Source organism: Sturnus vulgaris, chromosome Z, assembly GCF_052056855.1.
Source record: "Sturnus vulgaris isolate bStuVul1 chromosome Z, bStuVul1.hap1, whole genome shotgun sequence".
Lineage (NCBI taxonomy): Eukaryota > Metazoa > Chordata > Aves > Passeriformes > Sturnidae > Sturnus > Sturnus vulgaris.
The window spans coordinates 56,924,973-56,945,209 of NC_142283.1; the positions used below are offsets into that span (position 1 = coordinate 56,924,973).

Genomic DNA, 20,237 nt, shown 5'->3' on the forward strand with positions numbered 1-20,237 from the left:
AAGTGAGCAATCAGTCCCTGGAGTCATAGAATCACAGAATTATTTAGATTGGAAAAGACTTAAGGTCTAACCCAGCACTATCAAGTCCACCATTAAACCATGTTCCAAGTGCCATGTCTGCATATCTCTAAATTTCCTGCAGGGATGGTTTCTCCACCATTTCCCTAAGCAGATCATTCCAATGCTTGGCAACCCTTTCAGGGAAGAAATATTTCTTGATATCTCATCTAAATTTCCCCTGTAACAATTCTAGGCTTTTTCCTCTTGTTCTATTGCTTTTCACTTGGAAGAGACCAACCCCCACCTCCTCACTCCTTTCAGGCAGGTGTAGAGAGTGATAAGGTCACCTCTGAGCCTCCTTCTCTCCAGGCTAAACAACCCCAGCTCCCTCAGCTGCTCCTCAAGGTGTTGTGCTCCAGACCCTTCATCAGCTTTGTTGTCCTTCTTTGGACATGCTCCAGCACTTCAATTCCTTTTTAGTACCTTCTTCTGAACTGGTGCCACTTACTCATTTACATTTAAAAGCTAAAGGAACTCAGTCAGTGTCACAGAATCAAGGTGCATTTTTTTCCTGGTTAAGTGTCTATCCAACCTACTGGTCTTGTATTCCTTTTAAATAAGGGCACCTATGATGAAATCTTGAACAGAAAATTACATGTTTTTTAGGATTTCAAAAATGCCCTTCTAACATGTGGAAAGATTTCCTTAAGTCTGGACTGGATCTCTACATGCACTGGATGAGACGTAATAGAAGACTTTTGCATTCCTGTTTCCTTCCTTCCTCCACATGACCAAGCTGCCCTTCTGCAGGATTCAATTCCTGACTGTGAGAAGCAGCATATCCTTCAGCCAGGGAAGGTTGTCTGCCCCAGACCCCTGTTCTGATGGGTGCAGCCCATTGTCTTAGGCTCACTTCCTCATCTCAATGTCATCACAGCAGAGTGCAAGAGCAATGAGTTTCCAATGCCACCAACTGAAATAGCTGTCATGCCTTTCTCTTAAAAATCAAATGCAAGCAGAATAAGCAAAACCAACAAATTAAGATACAGATTTGAGATATGGATCTACTTCTCCTGGCCAAAACAAAGTTATTCGATTTTTATGAGGGTTAATGCATAACCTCTCTGAATTTCATTAATTTTTAATCACTTCTCTCTCACTTCCTTTCAATACTTACAGGGGGCTTATTAAAAAAAAAAAGGTATAGATCTTTCAACAGGGCCTGTTGCAATAGGATGAAGGGTAATAGTTTTAAACTCAACTAAAGGTAGATGTAGAGTAAGTATAAGGACGAGATATTTTAAGATAATGGTGATGCAGCACTGGAACAGGTTCCTGAGACTGGTGCTAGCTGCCCCATACCTGGAACCATTCACAGTCAGATGTGACAAGGCTTTGAGCCCCTGCTCATTGTAGGGAGGCTAGGATAGATGACCTGTAAAGGTCCCTTCCAACACAAACTATTCTGATTCTGTGACTCTATGATTTACTAAAAGAAATACTGAACGAGTCTGTTGTATTTGCACACCTTTTAGATGGGTGAAGTAGAGAGGCTGGGAAAGATGATTTATTAAGAGAAGATGGTGACTGTCAGCCAAGTCATGGACACTCCTGGCATGCCCAGGTTCTGAAGAGAGCAGTCAACTTGGTCTTTTTATTGAGTCTTTCTCTGTTGCTCCTGAGAAGGGATCATCACAGGTCACTAGGATGCACTGCATGAGTGTACAAATGTCACAGACCCAGGTGACTGCTGGGGAGGATGTCAGTTCCCCATTTATCCTCCCTTATAGTATAGCCAGCAACATCCTCTTTCCTTTTGTGGTTCTTTTGTAGCTATCTGCTGAACTACACAGAAAAACTATTTCAGGATTGTTTGGTTCCAAAACTTATTGAATGTTAGCAGCAATGCTTTTGTCCTTTCCAAGCCCATACATTCACAATTTTAATAAAATAAGCGTTTTATAGACTTGTGTATTTAAGTATAGATCTTTTGAGTCTAGCAGAACCTAAATAAACCAAAACACATAGTTCTTCACTATTCAGTCAAGCTTTGCACTTTCTGTGCACACCAACTTCTTAATGTGAACTGGCTGCACAAAACTTGGTGGGAACTGGAAAGCTGGGTGACTCCTGACTTCTGCCTCATCATCTCATTTGTACCGAACCATCACAGCAAGCAAGTTGCAATTATAAAGTGAAATTTACCATGCATTTCCTCCATGCATTCTTCAGCAGCTCCTGCTTCAAAGTATACTAACAAAAGCTCAGCTGTCATTTAAACAAAGTGAGTAGCGTCAGCCTTGATTTAAGGATCTTCTACAAAGCTTCAAATTGTGCTGCGAGTGATAAACACTGGGTATTTCTATGATGGTTACATTTTCACTAGGACAGTTTAGGGCAGTCTGGATTCTCTCACTGGGTTTTCAAATATCCAAAGACATTCGCAGATCACGCTTCATGTTTCGAGCTGAAGCACAGTCTTAGCATATCCAGTATTTCAGATGTCTAACTTCAGTAGCTGTGGTTTTATTAACCCATCTTATATTGTATACAACATATTAACATCTCTTCTGCACAATGAAATTTTAATCTAGAAGTGACTAGCCTTTAGTCTTACCACATTTGTGCCCTTGTTCCTAGAGACCATCATCTTTAGGCAAACAATTCAAACCAATTGTCTTTGACATTTATAAACATTTGCTAAATTAAAAAAAAAATAAGAAGAATGGAAAGTTAGTAATTTTCATTTATATTTTATCAGAGTATTGCTATAAGTAGCAATTTTGATTCCATCAAAATAGCCTCAGCTAATTCCCAATCAATAAATCATGAGCAATTATATTTCTCTGCTCACCATCCCAAATGGCAATCTCCTTGTCAATGTCTTCATGAGTGTTTCTGACTGTAACTCCAGAAATAATTTCAAAAGCAGTGACTTTCTGGTAGCTCTGGGTTCCCTGTCATACTCCAGCTGTGAATGCATTGCATTTTTTCGTAGCTCTCACATTGCTTTCCATGCCAATCACAAGTACCTCATTTTCTCTACTAACACTAACATCCAGAAACTACTGTAATACAACTATGTCCAGTCTTTACACAAAAATCTCTCTCAGTACCTTCCTGTATGGTAAAAACTAATATAACTCCATTTTTGTCAAATACTACCACTTAGTGTGGACTTAAAATATGCATTTCTTGTAGTTCAAAAGTTACTATTTTAAAAGCTTAAAAATATATTGTTAAAAAATAATTCTTATCTTAAATCACAGTATATGGCTCAAGATTAGTTTTATGACTGCAGTTCCACGGCAGGAATCAACAGCTGCTGAATGCATTGAAAACTCGTACCAGGCTGAGTCAGAATCTCAAGAACTGAAGAATGATATTCTCTCAATCCCCTCTTTCATCATGGAGGTCAAGTCCTTAAGCCCAAGACTACAAGAAACCCAAGTGGTGGAAAAGCTGATGACAGGGTTTGTAGACAGAAGTCATTTTTAGGTAGATGCGAGCCAACAAGCATGTTAATTGTTATGACTGACTTTTTTTTTTTAAGTGGAATTCTTGACACGTTAGGTTTGGTACAAGTATTTACATAAAAATAAAACTATTTATGTAACAGGAAAACAGAACATGTATCACAGCAGTGGTCCAACAATTTACTAGTATCAGAGAACCGAAGAAAGCTTAGCCTGACAAAATACTTCATTCAGAAATGTGCACCACAGAGGGTTTTTATTAATTATTTAAGCTCTATGTTGAAAAAATAACAGGACCAGGATCAAGTATTAGAAATCTGACATATAAATGTAACTAAATCTCCTTGTATCACTGTTGTCAGATTTTATAAAATAGTCTGATTCTACCTTTGATGCTCTCTCACTCTTGGCAAGAATTAGTCTTCAGGTTGTGTTTTTAAACAAGCATAGCTCATTTTCTTTTGTTGTCTTCAGATTTTTAAAAAATTCTTCATTGGAGTATTTCTCTCATCATAGAACACAGAAATTGTTATTTCCCAGTCTCCTTACCATGAGACCCTTCACAGTAGTACTGTGAGTGTTATATTCCTGAAGCCCTTCCAGTCAATGAGTAGGGACATAAAAAGTTGAGACAGTAAAGGGTCATTAACACTCAGAAACCTACAGTTCTGGAAACCTTGAAGCCTTCTACCCCATGACAAGTTCCTTCCTACACCCAATAAATATTTTCATACACTCTTTGGTTATGAGTTAAATTCCAGACTTCCCTTGCTCTCTACCCAAATGCTGTTAGCCTATGGAAAGCTACATAGAATTTTCACCCAATCGTACTGTCCAACAAAAGTATATCTCTGTCAAGCAAAACTTTAATCACTCCCTTTTCTTCCTGACATCTATTTTCCCAGCATCATTCCATTCCTTTTCTGACTCATCTTGTTTTGACTCACATAAAACCAAACGGATTCATGCACACCTCACTGGCTACCAGGCTGCTGCTATCCAGCTGGGCAAACTTCAGTCACATTGTCTTGGTCCTGCCGCTGCTACAGCACTTACAAATGGCCCGTCTTGATCTTCCTTCGCTGCCTCCTTGTCTACTCATACAGCTGCTTCTTGCACATCACAGCTCTCTCGTCTCAGCTACCAAAGCCAGCTTCTTCCTCCTTCCACAGCTTGTACCTGGCAAGAAAGCATATTCTTCCATTTCCACCAGCTAAAGTGGCTCGCCACTGAAAGAAATCTGTAACATCTAGGCTCAACCTGTCTTTAGGCTGCCTAACAAGTTCTCAAGCGTGTGGAGTAATGCAAGGGTTGTTAAGGGACTACAACACAAAGGGGTCCTGAAATAGAGCGTGGTTATAGTCATGCCAAGGCTGTGGGTTCGATCCGTGATCGGTACTGGAGCTGCACCCAATTCGTACGGGCTCCTTTCAACTCAGAATATTCTGTGATTCTGTGAAACAGGAGACGTGGCACTAGCATCCTGAGGGGGGCTGCTCACCTGCCTCGCCTCGAAATCGAGGGCATTTCAGGGGCACGCTTGACTTTGGCCACGTACACCCGACTCCAGAGTTGCGTGCCACAACCATGCCCTGCGAGCTGCACCGACACCCGACCCACGGGTCAAGAGATCTCCCAGCCGGGCAGCGCCGCTGCTGCCCCGGGAGCCGCGGGCAGGCCCGGCCGGGAGCCCGGAGCCGGGAGCCGGGAGCCGCGGGCAGGCCGTGGCAGGCCGTGCCGGGCCTCGGCCGGGCGGGGCGCTGGGCACAGGGGGCGGTGCCGCCGCGCCCGCGCTCCCCCGGGGCGGCTCGGCTGGGCCTGGCCCGGCCCTGTCCCACGCCGCCGGACGCAGGTGCTTAAATAGCGGCGCCTGCCGATCTGCTGCGTCCTTAGCCAGGTAAGGGGCGGGTGTCCGCAGCTCTTCGCTGACCGCGCTTTCTTGCTGGGGCTGCCGCAGGGCCCTGCGACTGTGCAGCCATGGCGGGGCGGCCCCGGCCCGTCCCGCGGGGGTCGGGGGCGGCCCGGGGTGCGGCGCGGGCGGTCGGCCTCCGGCAGCTCCCGCGAAGGGCCGCCGCGGGTAGGCGGGATCGCGCCGCATCTCCCCTCAGCCGCCGCCATTCCCGTGTTTTCAGTCTTATCCAGTGTGTGTGAGAACTGTCCGGGGTGTAAGTGACCTTGGAGATATGTTCTCCTTGGAGACCCTGCCGCTCCCCATACTGCTTCCCCACTGCGACCTCTACGCCATCCCTGAGGGAGGATGAGATATCTTTGAAGGGGCTTCTGCAGCTATTCTGGCATGCAGTACTCTCGTGGCTGATGGTGGCGTACAGCTGGGACGGCACAGGTGAGGAGGTTCAGGTCACGGAGAGGAGGTGGTGGAGAGGGGTGTCTGGCGTGATGCATGGCAGCTTTTAGGGCATGCTTCATCTTTCTGAAGGTCTTATTGTGACTAAGAAGACTAAGTGACTTAGATTAGACTATGCCTGATGGGCTGGTGCATGAATACTGCTATTCCTAGATGGAGTAGTGTTTAATTGCTTGTCCATTAAATTGTCTGGCTTAAAGCCCCAGGTCAGCCTCAGGAAACTGGGACAGGATGGCTTTAGATAGTTTTTGGAGCCCTACATCTCCCTGATGGTCACCGTGGCCTATCCTGTCGTCAGAGATGTGTAAGTCTTTGTCTTGTGCTTTTTGCTGCTTTAAGATACATCAGGCCCCGGGACAGACCTTCCTGTGAATTTCCAGAAACTGGTCTGTCATATGTTACCTGTTTGAAAAACATCAGCTCTGGTGTTAACTATATCTGTCTGCTTTCTCCCTAATCTCCCTGCAGGTTTTCCAGAATATAGGGGTGCTTTGCCACAGCTCTTGTGTACCACTAGTGTGTCATGTAAAAATATCCACCGACATGCGCGAGGACACTTCAGAGCTCATTTTTGAATCTAGGTGCTGCCCTAGTTGCCTGCATGGCAGTCAATGGGTTACCAAGCTTTGCTTTGTAAGCTCCTTGCTGTTCAGACAGACTTTTGGGGTCTTCCTGTCCAACTGTAGTGAAAATATTCTTCCTGGTGAAGTAAGCGAGGAACATTTGTGGGCCATCTTTCACTGTAGCTGCTTTTCTCTTGTAGCCCACAGGGACAGGAATTGGCAGCTTTGCAGAATGTGCTTCTGTCTGGCACAGTCAGAATCCCTGACAGTGCTGGTTTGTGGTAAAAGAGATCCCTGGTGCACGTATCTCTGGAGAGTGGCAGGATTCATCCCACTTTCTGGAATTTCCTACTGCAGCTGCTTTCTGGTACTTCTCCAGGTGGCTCCTGCCCCACCTGCAATGATCATAAGTAACAGCACGGCATTACTCTTCTATACTGTGAGCTGAAACAATAATTTTGTCGACCCATATGGGCAGAGTTCTTGTGGCATCCTCTCCCAGCTTAGGACTCTTTATACACACTGTCTAAATCTTGAAACCTTTTACGATACCTGAGTCTTATGCTCTGTGAGATAAGAGCACTATCAGGTACTAATTAGCGACTACATACATAAGAGAACAAATTGCATGTATTTGGCATCTCAGAACTTGTAGTTTTGTTTCTTCAAAGTAGAAAACAAAACGTGCATCCTGTTGGGTATATCCCACCAGCTCTTCAAATAAGTTGTTAAAAACACCATGGGGAGGGAAGAGTGTTGGAATGAATATTGCACATTACAATTTAGTTTAATCAGCTTACTCATGGATGAGTGTCTCTGCATGCCAAGTTAAGAGTCCAGTCCAGGGGGAAACTGAGATTTAATGAAGACAGAAAATGATGTGGGTACAGAGGCAGATAGGAGCAAAGAAGTTCAGACATAGGGAGCCATTCATGTTTTGATATGGAAGTTAGACTGAATGAAGTTGAGAGCATTTTTCCTTACAAGTCACTTGACTAATAAGGAATCATGGTTTAATTTGAAACCTCGGTGGGGGGGGGGGGGGGTGGAAATCACAAAAAAAAAAAAAAAAAAAGCACAGTGGCAACTGCCTAGTAGTAGTTCAAAACTTGGAAACATAGGTGAAAAATTTGAAAAATTAAAGTACTTGAAAAGGATGGCTTACAAATTCTAATGGGATTTCCATTGTGGACTACAACAGAGTATTATACTTTTTGAAATAACATGGGCTAGACCTGAAACTTCTGAAATTATTTGTTTGCTTTTGCAAGCAAAAAGAGGGGGAATGGATCCTACTCTGGGAAGGATAAAACGGAGGGACAGCAGTATTTTAATTCTTCCAATGCCTTTATTTTTATTCTGTTCTTGAATTCACAATATCTGCATAAAGCTATCAAATTTCATGTAAGTGTGAGTAAATTCATAGCCGTGGTGTTTGCAGTGGAAATCTTGGAAAATATGAAGGCTCAAGAAGAATTGCAGTAGAAGTAGTTTTAAGTTCTTGGAGTCATCCATAGTATGAAAATTGTAATACAAGTGTTACACAGAAAACTGACAAGAAATTACGAAGTTGTTTTCTGTTCTGGAATAGGCCTGACTTACAAAAAAAAATAAGCACTATATCATTTAGGTTGAGCTTATAACCAGACTTCCTTTTTAAGTTATGTTTCCAAGTCACTCTTCCCATCATTCTTAACGCCCCCTACAGTACTGCATTATGTTCTGATTGTTTCTGACCTTTATTTCCATGTCTGCTTTCAGACTTGAGTTTAATATCAAGGGAAAATTCCTGTACATCAATATGCCTGTGGAGATAGGAGATCTTGTGTAACTGTTTCAAGTGCATAAACAATAAAAGACTTACCTCTTTGTTAAAATACTTTTTCTCGAAACAAAAGAAATAAATTTAATCTTGCTTTAGGTTTTCTGTTAAAATTTCATGGTAGCATAAATGGAAATTAGTTCTCCCTTGGATTTTCTAGCATAAAATCTATGGCTTTCATCTTCAAAGCCACAATGGACTGTTCTGAATGTTCCTTCTTTTGTGGCCTGAAAGAATGAAGAAAATAAGCACATGCTTCATTTCTAATGTAGTTAATGTAATTTCTAATAGCTTAATCTCATAACAACAAGATTGGTGGAAGAGAAGCAGGCACTGTGTTGGAGTAGGGAGGGCAAATCTCTAGACTTTTCTTTGTAATGGATATATATTTGAATTTACTTTTTTTTTTTTTGCCTTCACGCTATTGTATTTTCTTCTAATTTGCTTGTATTTAAGTCCATGTTTTCTTCCCCCTAGAGGGAACTGCAAAGAAAGGATTCAGATTTCTTTCTAGGGTGTTGGTATTATAATGGTTAATGCACCTCAGCAGAAAAGTATCTCAAGACAGTTGTCTGAAATTGGGCTTTGCTGGAATTTATTTATTTATACGTGTGTGTGTGTTTCAGAGGTGTTTTACTCAGCTTTTTACACTTGGTAAGTCAGGAAGCCTGAGCCAGCTCAGATAATTTATGAGAATAGGGAATATGCAGTCACCAAAAAGAATTTTATTGACTTAGCAAAGACCACTGAAATCTAAGAAGTGGCCATCCCAGTCTGTTTTTTTTTTGTCCAGAGGTAGAGCCTTCAGGCTCATGCAGTCTGAAGTCATGCATGACTGCAGCTCATGCAGTATTAAAAGTGTGCTGAACTGAAGGTCTTCAATCAGCTTTTTTTTTGTGACATTCTATTCTATCTTTAGTGCTCTTTATGACTTTTTTTATAACCTTTTTTTCCCCTGGAGTGAATCTAACTCTTCTGCCAAGGGACCCTTAGTTTTCCAAACTGATCTTAGTAGAGGGTTTTCAGAAGACGAAATTTAAAGCACTGAAGAAACACTTAGCAGTCACAGTTTGCAAGTTTAACTACTCACAGTAATGGAATGCCTTAAGAGGTGGTCACTCAGTTTTGCTGTTGAAGATGGCCGGCTAGGAAGCTTAGTCGCTTCCTGCAGTGGCCTTCTTGCTGTGTTTCCTTGCCTCTCAGATCTTGTGCTTATTGAGCCTTTTACCTGTGTGATGTACTCTGCTTTTGCCTGTGCTCTTGGGGGTCTGGTTTGATGTTCAGCAGTAAAATGTGTAATAACTTTGTCATTCATGTATGTGCTCAGCCCATTCTTTAATTGGTTTCTACTCTTAAAAGTGGCAGAGTAGTGACTCAGTAGATTGCCTTGCACTGCAGGTAAATAATTATGTTTTTTGAGTCACTAGTGGATTCTGATTGTGTTTTGTTTTCATCCTAGTGGGGCACTGCAGTTACTGGGGAGTGACACAAACCTTGTTGTGGCTGACACATGTTCAACAGTTTGTTTCCAGAAATCACATAGTACCTTGTTTTTCTCGTGGAATAAGTGCACCAAAGGCATATGTAAGGAGGATCCAGTCTACTTTGATGTTTTATTTTCCAGTCATCTGAATTAGTAGCAGGACAGTAGAAGGTGGTAGAGAAAAGGCTGAAGGTTAACTAATAAACAGCAGTAGCTAAGCTGATTCCCTGCTTCCATCCATGACAAACTCCACCAGTCCCTATATATCAGTCATTATATATCCAAGACATAGGTGAAATTGTCTGTCATAGGGGACATATCATGATTGATGAGGGCAAGAGGGTAGTGTCAGAACACTGCAGCACAAGCATGCTTGAGTACTTCCTGTGCTTGTTAGGGAACAGCTTTCTCGTGGTCTATCCATGAGACTTAGTTATTTTCCATAGTCTGAACTTCCCATGCATCTCAGGTTGGCTTTTGATGGATGTTAGCCAAGATCCCCATGGTTGCTAGTCACCATCTGGTGGCTGATGTCCATCTGGCTCTGTAGGCAGAGTGTCAGAGTAGCAGAAACTTCATTGTAGGTAACAGCAGAGTTGGTTGGTTTGGGTTTTTTTTTGTACTAGAGCTTACTGACTGGAACTCTGTCCTAACTTTCAGTCAGGCTTCCCTTGGCCCAGTAAATCCACATCCAGCTGATTTGTTATCCATGCTACCATATGGGCTGTTATTAGACTCAAAACTGTTTTCTGTTTCCTTCTATTTTACTTCTGAGTCTAGAGTCTTGTGGGCTCAGAAGCCTTCTGGGAGCAAATTCATTAATTTATTTTTAAAGATCTTTCTAGCAAAGACAAAGTATTCAGAAATAGGGGTAGTTGAAAGGAAGTGTAGGAGTACTATGCTTAGCAACTCTAACTATCCAGCTGAAATCAGTGAGACTTTAACTGGTTTTTAGAATGCTTGTTTGTTGTTTTGTTTTGTCATTTCAGAACAGAACCAAAACCCATCTCAGTACTTGCTTTTGACACAGCATAGGACAGAAAGCTCATTTAAAGAGAGAAACAAAAAGGTCTTTACTGTCTATGGAAAGAGAAGGAGGATTTATATGCTTTGAAAAGGTAAGTAATAGAAGATTTACTTGGTTAAAAAGTCCAGTAGTCATTGCTCATTTGCATTGAACTACTATCTGTCACAAGCTGTCACTTCCAGCAGTTCAGCACAGAAATAGCTTTATCTTTTCAAGGGGAAAGCTAAACTGTCCTAGTTCCAAATATTCAACATCTCAAAATAATGTCCTCTTAATCATAAGACTATTTCTCTAAAGAAACAATTAATTTAGCTGTGCAGCAGCAATTACAGTTGGTTTAAGTCGAACTGTAAGGCAAGTTCTGTCTTTTCATTGGCATTTAACATCAGCAAACTTGAATAGGCCTGTAATCCATAGTGGAGGTAGTGCAAAACAGAAGATACTGGTGCATCAACAATAAAGGTTGAGTAACAAATTTGAAGGTAAGACATATAACATAGCTATTCTTGCTGGCTTTTTTTCTTCTTTTAGTTTGTGTGTTTTCATGTTCACAGATCTGCTGTAGTTTGCTGCCATTTAATTCTAACAACTCGTCTGCTTGAGGAGATTCTGTTGTAATGTATCCAGTGGCTGTTCCTGCACCAGGAGGTGAAGGAAGTAATGGACAACATGGGAAACTTATTTTTTTCCTATTTGTTTTTGGAGCTGTGTTGCTCTGTGCTGGATTCCTTCTTTCAGTTTTTATTCTCCAGTCATGTCCATCTGGAAGCTTCAGTGACTGTAACGAGGTCCTTAAGGCTGCTGGGCCAGTGCTGGCTGTAACTGGACTGGTTTGTGTTTTACTGGCACGATCAAGGGCCAGGATGTATCTAAGGCAAAGACAATTGCAAAACGAGCAGGTATACAGCCTTGTTTTTTGTCGTGGGAACTGTCAGTTTGCCCAGTTTCTCATATTTGGATTCCTGTTTTTAACTAGTGGAATGTTAATTAGCATCCTGGGCATTTGGGTTCCTGGTTGCAGCCCTGGCTGGCATATGATACAGCTCAACCACACTGGCTCTTCTGACCTGGACCTCCAGGGCTGTGGATTCCTGTCACTTCAAATCATGGGACCTTTGATTGTGCTCACTGGGTTGTGTTTCTTCGTGATAGCTCATGTTAAAAAGAAGCAAAACTTAAATCTCAACCAAGAATCTTGTGAAAGTGAAGAACATGCTCACAGCCCTGAATCTTTTCAGGTTACAGTAGGTGAGTAAAAATGTTGGAACTTTACACTGGGAATTAGTGGGGTTTTTTTTCCACTAATAATTTACATCTGGATATTACTTATTTGAGCTCTAAGCATGTCAAGACAGCCAAAATAGAATAATGTTACTTTGTCTCATATGGTTTCTGTCAGCTGGTCAGTTCAGTTACCTTTCTTAAAAATGCAGAATCTTTTCGGCATGAAAAGGTCTGACTGTGTAAAGCAGCATAATCTGACACAAATGAGTCTGACCTTAATTCTTTTCTCAAATGGTGTGATTGACACTGCAGATCAGACTTCTATGACTATATTTAAGATTTATTTTAGCCTTGAGCTCTGAACCCTTAAACAGAAGATTCTGATTCATAACCAATGTACTGTATTTTTAAAATTGTGGCCACATCCTCAGTCAGTCAGAGGTATGATTACAAGTTTTAAGCTCTTCAGTTACGGAGTGGAAATTGGTAGATCTTTTGCTGTACAATGTTGAAGTAGTGAACTGTGTATCAATAGTTGTGGTTAGTGTGCCTTGAGCTGCTAGTAAATTACAGGGAAACTGTCACAACACACAAAATCAGTCCTCAGAGCCATTAATGACTTCCATTGTAACACTGCAGTATTTATGGAGAAACTTGGAATTACCTATGTTATATTTGGGAGGGAAACTAAATACCTTCCTGCCCTTAAATGTTCCAACAGTAACTGTGTGCTTTGCACTTCCACTTCTTGTAGACAGTCAACCATATTTGTGTCTCTTAGCTAGATAAACACTCCCCCTTGTCAGTTGTATTGTCTAAATGAAATCTTTCATTTATAAATATGCTGCATCTTTATTTTGGGATTATTTAGGTTTCGAATGTACCTCCAACCTACTCCAACAGGCCAGAATGTATCAATTCTGTATGTGGGATCATTTATCTTAAAAGCTAGGCAAGTAAAAATTGTACGATGCTGTTAGTATAACCACAGATGCTCTGTTCTTCAGAGGTAGTAATTGGTGTTCTTTCCTCTAGGTGATGCTGTGATGGTATTCCCACCCCCACCACCTTCTTATTTTGCTGACCCTATGTCACCAACTGTGACACATTGTCTTATGTCAGGTGTTTTGCCCACAAGTGAAAATCCTCCACCATACCACTCTATCTTCAGTGATGGGTAAGACTGTGTTAATCTCTGACTTTAGAAACCTGAACAGTTTCTTTACGTATCCAAGACTTTGTTCTTGTATAATCACGGTGAATTAACTACTAGGCGTGACTTGTTTCATATCCTTTATTTGAATTGGCATTAAAATATGGTAGTATACTAGGGAAACTACAAACTGCAGAGTGTCCTTTATGAGGATTAAATTATTGTTATGACTGGAAAGAATTTCTGAAGTTCTTAAATCAATGGCCCTTAGTAGATTTCTTCACAAATTGTCCAAGAGGACATGCCACTAATAGCAGTGCAGTAGTGATATGATATCCATACTGCCAGATTTTAGGAGCCTCTGTAGAAACAAAGCAGCAATTATTTTGACACCCACCCAAAGACCCTGGGAATGTTACTTTATCTGCCAATGTGTTCTGTTCTCCTGTGTCCCTTATCTCTGCCTTGAGGAAGTGAGATGTGCTGTGCTGGTCTGCCTTGTTCCTGCTGTGGTCATGTGTCAAGATTAAATGATTCCTTGATATTGCAGAAGGCTCCAGCATGCTGATAAAGGAGGATGCAAAGCCTGTTTTGTTTCAAGATGATGTACTTTACCCTTGCAGCCATTCCTTACATACATGGAGTATAATAGAATTGCCCAATATTGACACCACCAAGCTCAGGGAGCAGGAGCTGCCAACTTACCAAAGACTTACCTGTGCCACAAGAACTTGCAGGATTATTTATTCCCTGTGGGTTGCTAACTTGAGGCTAAAAGAGATCACTGCAAGGGCCACATACTAGAAATCCGAGCTAGATCTGGCCAGAAGAGCTGGAGTCCCTAACTTACTTTCAGGCCCTTAATTATTCAGAAATGACTTGATTTCATATCTTTACAGTGGTCCTACATCAGCCTGGGTTTGATCTGTCAGTAAGTTGCGTGGTGCTGTCATTTAATGACTTTAATTCTCAAGACTGTGCATGCAATATGGTGTCACTGAAAACTGGGAAATAAACTCTCCAACCAATTAGTTAGGTTATAAAGCCAACATGAGTTTATTAGCGGTGCTGGAGGCATGGGAAATTCTCCACAAAGCATGTATGCTCAGTAACCTAACAGAGCCGGTTCTGTTACTGAAACTAATACATATTCATTGAATTTCCTAAATATATGCATGTATGCAAATTATTTCCATGGACTTACTTGGATATGGTTCCAGATCTTCTGATTAATCTTTTCTCCTTGAGAGTATCTCAAATCCGTCATCAGGTCATAATGCACCTCTCTTATCATTCTTTGCTCTGAACGAAATCCTTGTTCTCAAAACTAAGATATCAGCTACTATGTATTAATCACTGCTACAAGGAAGCATTAACTGGCTCGAGACTTACTAGTCACAGATGTAGGGAATTAACACAAGGCCACAAGAGTCTCTGGTATTTGTACTAAGCACTGTATGGGACAAAACTAAGCATTAACCATGAATATAGGGATAATACACTTACTGCGCTAAAGTTAAAAGTACTTTCCAACATCTCCTCCTGCTGCATAGACCTCTTACAGAAGAATAACCTGTTTGCTAACAGTTGGAAGTACCATCACTGCCATTGCTGATGAGTGTCTGGAAAGTTGTCTGACAGGAAAGGACCTGGTAATGGTGGTCAGCAACACCTGAACATGAGCCATTAGTGGCCAAGGCAACCAGTTACATCCAGGCTTATATCAACAATAGCGTGGGCACCTAAATCCTCTGTTCAAGGGAAGGGGGACAATAAGTGGTTTGTTCCTGGCAAACTGTGGAATGAGGAGCAAAGATTAGAAGGACAAGGTGCTTACAGAGGCCCTTTCCTGAATCTGGAGTGTGCTGGCCACACTGGAACACACTTGTCGTCTTACACAGTTGAGCCAAGGGCTTCTAAGGCAACAGAAGGCAAGAGGGAAACACTGGAGAACTATCTCAAAGAAGCTAAGGGATGTCCTTTCAGGAAGGCAACATGGCCAGCATCTCAGCTAAGGCTCCTTAACACAATGCACATAGCATGGGCAGCAAACCAGAGCAGCTGGAAGCCACTGTGCTGCTCGAAGGCTATGACCTTGCTGCTATTCCTGAAACTTTGTGGGATGAATCCGTTTTCTGGAGTGTTATTTTTAATGGCTGCAGGCTGTTCAGAAGAGACAGGGAAAGAAATAGAGGCAGAGGGATTGCTCTTGACAGCAAGAGGTGAATTAAATGTGAAGAGCTGTCCCTGAAGAACACCCATGAGCAGGTGGAAAGCTCATGGGGAGGGGTCAGAGACTGAGGCAGCAAAGGGAACCTTGTGTCTGGGGTCTGCTACAGCTGCCTGAGCAAGGGGAGCCCATTGACCAGACCTTCCCGCTCCAGCTACAGGAGACATTGTGCCTGCAGGGTCTTGTCCTGCGGGGGGAACTCAACCACCCCAGCAGCTGTTGGGAAAGGAGCTTGGAGGGCTGTAGGCAATGCAGGAGCCTCCTGGAATGCGTGGAGGAGACTTCTGAGCCAGGTTATAGACAGCCCTGCGAGGGAACTCGTTGCAGGATCTCTTGGTCACCAGTGCAAGTGAGCGAACTGGGACACCAAGAGTGGAGACAGCCTGGGCTGCAGGGATCATGCATGGCTGGAGTGTGCAGTCCTGATGGATAGGGGTCGGGGTAAGGGGCTAAAGTCCAGCTCTTGAACTTTAGGAAAGCAGACTCCCTGTCCTTTGGGAGCCTAGTTAGTGGGATCCCCTGACAGACTGCCCTCAGGGACAATGGAGTAGAAGAGAGCTGGCAGATCTTTAAGTAGCTCTTCCACAGAGAGCAAGAGCTGCCAATCCCCAGGAGCAAGAAATCAGACAAGGAGGGCAAGGGAACAGCAGGGCTGAGTAGAAACTTACTGGTCAAAATTAAGGGAAAGAAGCAAATGTACAGGCAGTGGAAACCAGGACAGGTAATCTAGGAAGAATTTAGAGATGAAATACAATTGTGTAGAGAGGCAGTGAGGAAGCCCAAGGCAAAACTGGAACTGAACCTGGCAAGGGACACAAAGAATAACAAGAAAGGCTACATGTACAGTACACTAACCAGAAATGGAAGGTCAAAGAAAGGATACCCCCTGATAAACAATGCTGGAAAAGTGGTGACAGTGGATGACCAAGCCAAGGTACTCAATAACTTTTTAACCTCTGTCTTGAATGGCAACCTCTCTTCCCACTCGGGGATAGATGGACAGCAGGATGGAGACTGAGGGAGCAAAGTTCCTCCCACTGTAAGAGAAGATCAGGTTCATGGCTATCTGAGGAACTGGAATGTACATAAGCTTGGGACCCAATAAGCTGCATCCCAGAGTCCTGAGGGAATTGTCAGTAGATACCAGTCAGATGTAGTTGCCAAGCCACTCTCCTTCATATTTGAAAAGTCACTGCAGTCTGGGCAAGTCCCAGGTGACTGGAAAAAGGGAAACACATTGTACCTACCTTTAAGAATGCTAGAAAGGAGGAATACTGAGAAATATCGACCCATCAGCCTCACCTCTGCCTGGGAAGATCATGGAACAGATGGCCCTAGAGCTGTGCACACGTAGGACAGGGAGGTGATTCACACACAACTGCACCAAGGGCAGGTCCTGCCTGATCAACCCAGTGGCCTTCTATGCTGGGGTGATGGCATCGTGGATAAGGGAAGAGTTACAGATGTCATTTGTCTGTCATTTTACTGTAAAGCCTTTGGCACAGTCCCCCACAACATCCTTCTCTCTAGATTGGAGAGAGATGGATTCCATGAGTGGACTGCTCAGTGGATGAGGAATTGGTTTGACGGTTGCATCCAGAGGGTGGCGGTCAGTGGCTCAGAGTCCCAATGGGCTTCAGCGACAAGTGCTGCTCCTTGGGGGTCCATAATGGGACCAGTGTTATTAAATACCTCCATTAATGACATGGACAAAGGGATTTGCAGATGACACCAAGCTCAGTGGTGTAGTTGTCAGACTTAAGTATGGGATGCTATCTAGAGGGACTTGGACAAGATGGAGAAGTGGGTTTATGGTAATCTCATGTGTTTTAATAAGGCCAGGGGCAAAGTGCTGCACCTGGGCTGGGGCAGCTCCTTGTATCAGCCCAGGCTGTGGTGAACAGATCAGAGCAGCCCTGCTGAGAAGGGCTTGGGGGTGCTGTGGCTGAGAGGCTGGACATGACCCAGCCATGGGCACTGCCAGCCCAGAGAGCCAAACGTGTGCTGGGCTGCATCCAGAGCAGTGTGGGCAGCAGAGCCAGGGAGGGGATTCTGCCCCTCTGCTCTGCTGAGACCCCACCTGCAGGGCTGCATCCAGCTCTGGGGTCCAGCACAGGAACGACATGGAGCTGCTGGAGGAGTCCAGAAAAAGCCACCAAGATGACAGAGGTCTGGAGTACCTCTCCTGTGAGGAAGGGCTAAGAGCATTGGGTTTGTTCAGCCTATAAAAGAGAAGGCTTCAGAGGGAACTAATTGCAGCCTTCCAATACCTGAAGGGAGCCTACAAGAAGGACTTTTTACAAGAGCATATAGTAACAGGACAAGGGGGATTGGTTTCAAACTGAAAAAAAATTAGAGTAGGTATTAGGAAGAATTTAATTACTGTAAGAGTGGTGAGACACTGGAACAGGTTGCCCAGAGAAGTTGTGGATGTCCCATCCATGGAACTGTTAAGTTGGATGGGGCTCTGAGCAACCTGGTCTAGTGAAAGATGTCCCTGTCCAAGGCATGGGAGGTTGGAAATAGATGATCTTTAACATCCCTTCCAACCCAGGCTATTCTATGATTCTGTGGTTCAATTTTGGGTCCTTCTCAATGCGAAAGACACTGAGGTTCTAGAGTGTGACAAAACAAGATCAGCACGGCTGGTGAAGGATCTGAAGCACAAATCGTACCAGGAGTCACTGAGGGAGCTGGAATTCTTCATTCTGGAGAAAAGACTTGACCTTATGTTATCTTCAGTTGCTGGAAAGAAGGTTGTGGCAAGATGGGGATTGTAGCAAAAGCTTCTTTTGCTACATAACAAATGATTGGACAAGAGGAAATGGCCTTCAGCTGAGCAAGATATATTAGGAAGAGTTTTTCTGTTGGAAGATTTGTAAAGCATTGGAACAGGCTGCTCAGGAAAGTGGTGGAGTCACCATCCCTGGAACTGTTGGAAAATCATGTGGCTATAGTTTAATGCCTGTGTGGATTTCTTTGTCTTGTGAACATACACATAAAAAGAGTATCTAGTGGAGTGGATAAAACACCTCAGGCTTGAATATACAACCCAGAATGCCTGACCTCAGCCTGTGGTGTTTCTCATGGGGATGCTCTAGCTGTTACCCTCCCATGCTTCCCAGTGTGGGAAGAGACCCACGGAGCTGATACCATCTCTGGGTGTTTCACTCAATCCTGCTGTCTGATGGCTCAGCACTTGCTGGCAGTTAGAGCATCTTGACTAGTGCAAATGGCTTCCTGAGCCACTTTCATGGAAGAGAAGCAATGGCTTCATTGTTCGTAACGGTGCCATGGTTGAAGATCCCATATATGGCAGGGATACACATTTCATATGTTGGTGGCTACTGGACAAATGTGATTTGCCTCTTTGATCCACTGCTCAGTGTTCTGTCAGCAAGCACTGTGCAGCCTGTGCTGGGTGACAGAGCTATTAGTAAGCTGAGTCATGGTCTTATCCCAGAATTGCTTGCATTTTTCCTGCAATCTGTTACTTACACCTCAGCATTTGTCTTGTAGTATTTCCCTCTCCTTTGAAAACGCTTACAGTCATGTAACAGCATTGAAGATGAGGTGACTTTGTGCTCCTCACTCAGTATTGGTATGGATACAGATGTATGTACAAAAGCAAGAGTCAGCTCTGGGAGTGAATCATGAGGAGCAAGGAGTTCTTCCCATTCCTTGGGAAGCAGCTGAAGTAATATGCTGAGGGCCAGCTCCAGGATAAGATGAGCAAAGTGGCTTCAATCAATTTTGATCCAGCTAGGATGGTTAGAGGAGGACAGGGAATACTTAGCTGCTCATCTTGAACATCACTGGGAGCTTTGCAGTCTGGTCACGTCAAGTTGCTTCTGTTTCTCCAGGTCTGAGTGGGCATATGACTCCTTATGTCTGTCATGGATTGCTGGAATGCCTAATAAAAGTTTGATTGCTTTTCCTGTAAGATCTCAGAAGGCTAGAGTTTCTGATTTTTTGGGTGCAGTTCTAAGTCTAGTAACTGTAATAATGGAAGGGGACTGTGTATGTGATACACTAGAAAAGCGAAGATACATTAGGAGCTAAGGATCAGAAGAAGAGTTAGTAAGATTGTGAAACAGCACAGCCAGAAGCAGCTAATACCCTTAAGCAGGCTGTGACTGCTTATCTCAAAGGGTAGAAGGGAGCTTGTTTTGCCCTTCCTCTCTGAAATGATAGAATTTTGAAATGAGTCATAATATAGCCCACAGAATGAAATCCTAATGCTTATGCAAGTTCTTTGCTTCAGGGATTTTTAGGAAGTGTATGCATACACGTATGTTTATGTAAATCAAGTCAAATTTCAGTCACTGTAGATAAATTAATTATGCTAATACATAGTTTTGTGTTTTATAGAGCACAGCTTGCTGATGATGAAAGAACCGTTGCTGTTAGAGACTATGAATCCATATATACAATTTCTGGAAGCAGCTCACCTTCAGATATTTTACCAATGCTATACCTTCCTTCTGAATCACCACCAAAATATGAAGAAAAAGCATCAATAACAAATAACGAATATTCGCCATCTTCTTCCTCATCTTTTTCATCGATTTCCGTAGCCACATCTGACGCCAGCTCGTAAAGGACTGACAGTTCACTTAATTTTTAATTAAAATGTACACAGAGATTTACAATTTTTGAATTTATTTGCATTTTGTAATAAAAGCAATAATGTTGGCTGTGCCTAATTTTTCATCAGGAAGAATAAACAATGAACTTAGATTTCAAGAAATACTAGAGAAGTCTGGGCCTCTGCTGAAGTAGTCTGAAGGGAGTCCACTGCAAGAACATTAAATGCTCATTTTGTTCTGTTACAGCTTCAGTTTCTATTTATAGCTGTTCTTTTTATAATGAAACCACTAAGTAGAAACCAACT

At 42.9% G+C, this 20,237-nt stretch overlaps 1 protein-coding gene across 5 annotated transcripts; it reads left to right on the forward strand.

Moving 5' to 3' along the window:
* The first annotated feature begins 5,230 nt into the window (after nt 1–5,230).
* TMEM171 (transmembrane protein 171) lies at nt 5,231–20,038 on the forward strand. 5 transcript variants are annotated; one of them, XM_088156760.1, is made up of 6 exons: nt 5,241–5,373; nt 5,609–5,820; nt 10,699–10,827; nt 11,291–11,984; nt 12,996–13,137; nt 19,715–20,038. In XM_088156760.1, exons 4-6 carry the CDS (start codon nt 11,354–11,356, stop codon nt 19,941–19,943), a joined length of 1,002 nt encoding a protein of 333 aa, XP_088012886.1. In that variant the 5' UTR covers nt 5,241–5,373; nt 5,609–5,820; nt 10,699–10,827; nt 11,291–11,353; the 3' UTR covers nt 19,944–20,038. The 5 variants fall into 5 exon arrangements, with proteins under 5 accessions (XP_088012888.1, XP_088012885.1, XP_088012886.1 ...); XM_088156763.1 differs by having other exon boundaries at nt 5,243–5,373; nt 11,268–11,984; XM_088156761.1 differs by lacking the exon at nt 5,241–5,373 and adding an exon at nt 6,042–6,145 and having other exon boundaries at nt 5,673–5,820.
* The last annotated feature ends 199 nt before the right edge of the window (nt 20,039–20,237 follow it).

What these genes read in the sequence shown, in the direction of transcription:
- TMEM171 (XM_088156762.1), top strand. Translation starts at nt 11,354, where the DNA reads ATGTATCCAGTGGCTGTTCCTGCACCAGGAGGTGAAGGAAGTAATGGA. An exon ending in ATCTTTTCAGGTTACAGTAG is followed by an intron (nt 11,985 to 12,995) that starts GTGAGTAAAAAT and finishes TCTTTCCTCTAG; the next exon opens with GTGATGCTGTGATGGTATTC. An exon ending in CACTCTATCTTCAGTGATGG is followed by an intron (nt 13,138 to 19,714) that starts GTAAGACTGTGT and finishes TGTGTTTTATAG; the next exon opens with AGCACAGCTTGCTGATGATG.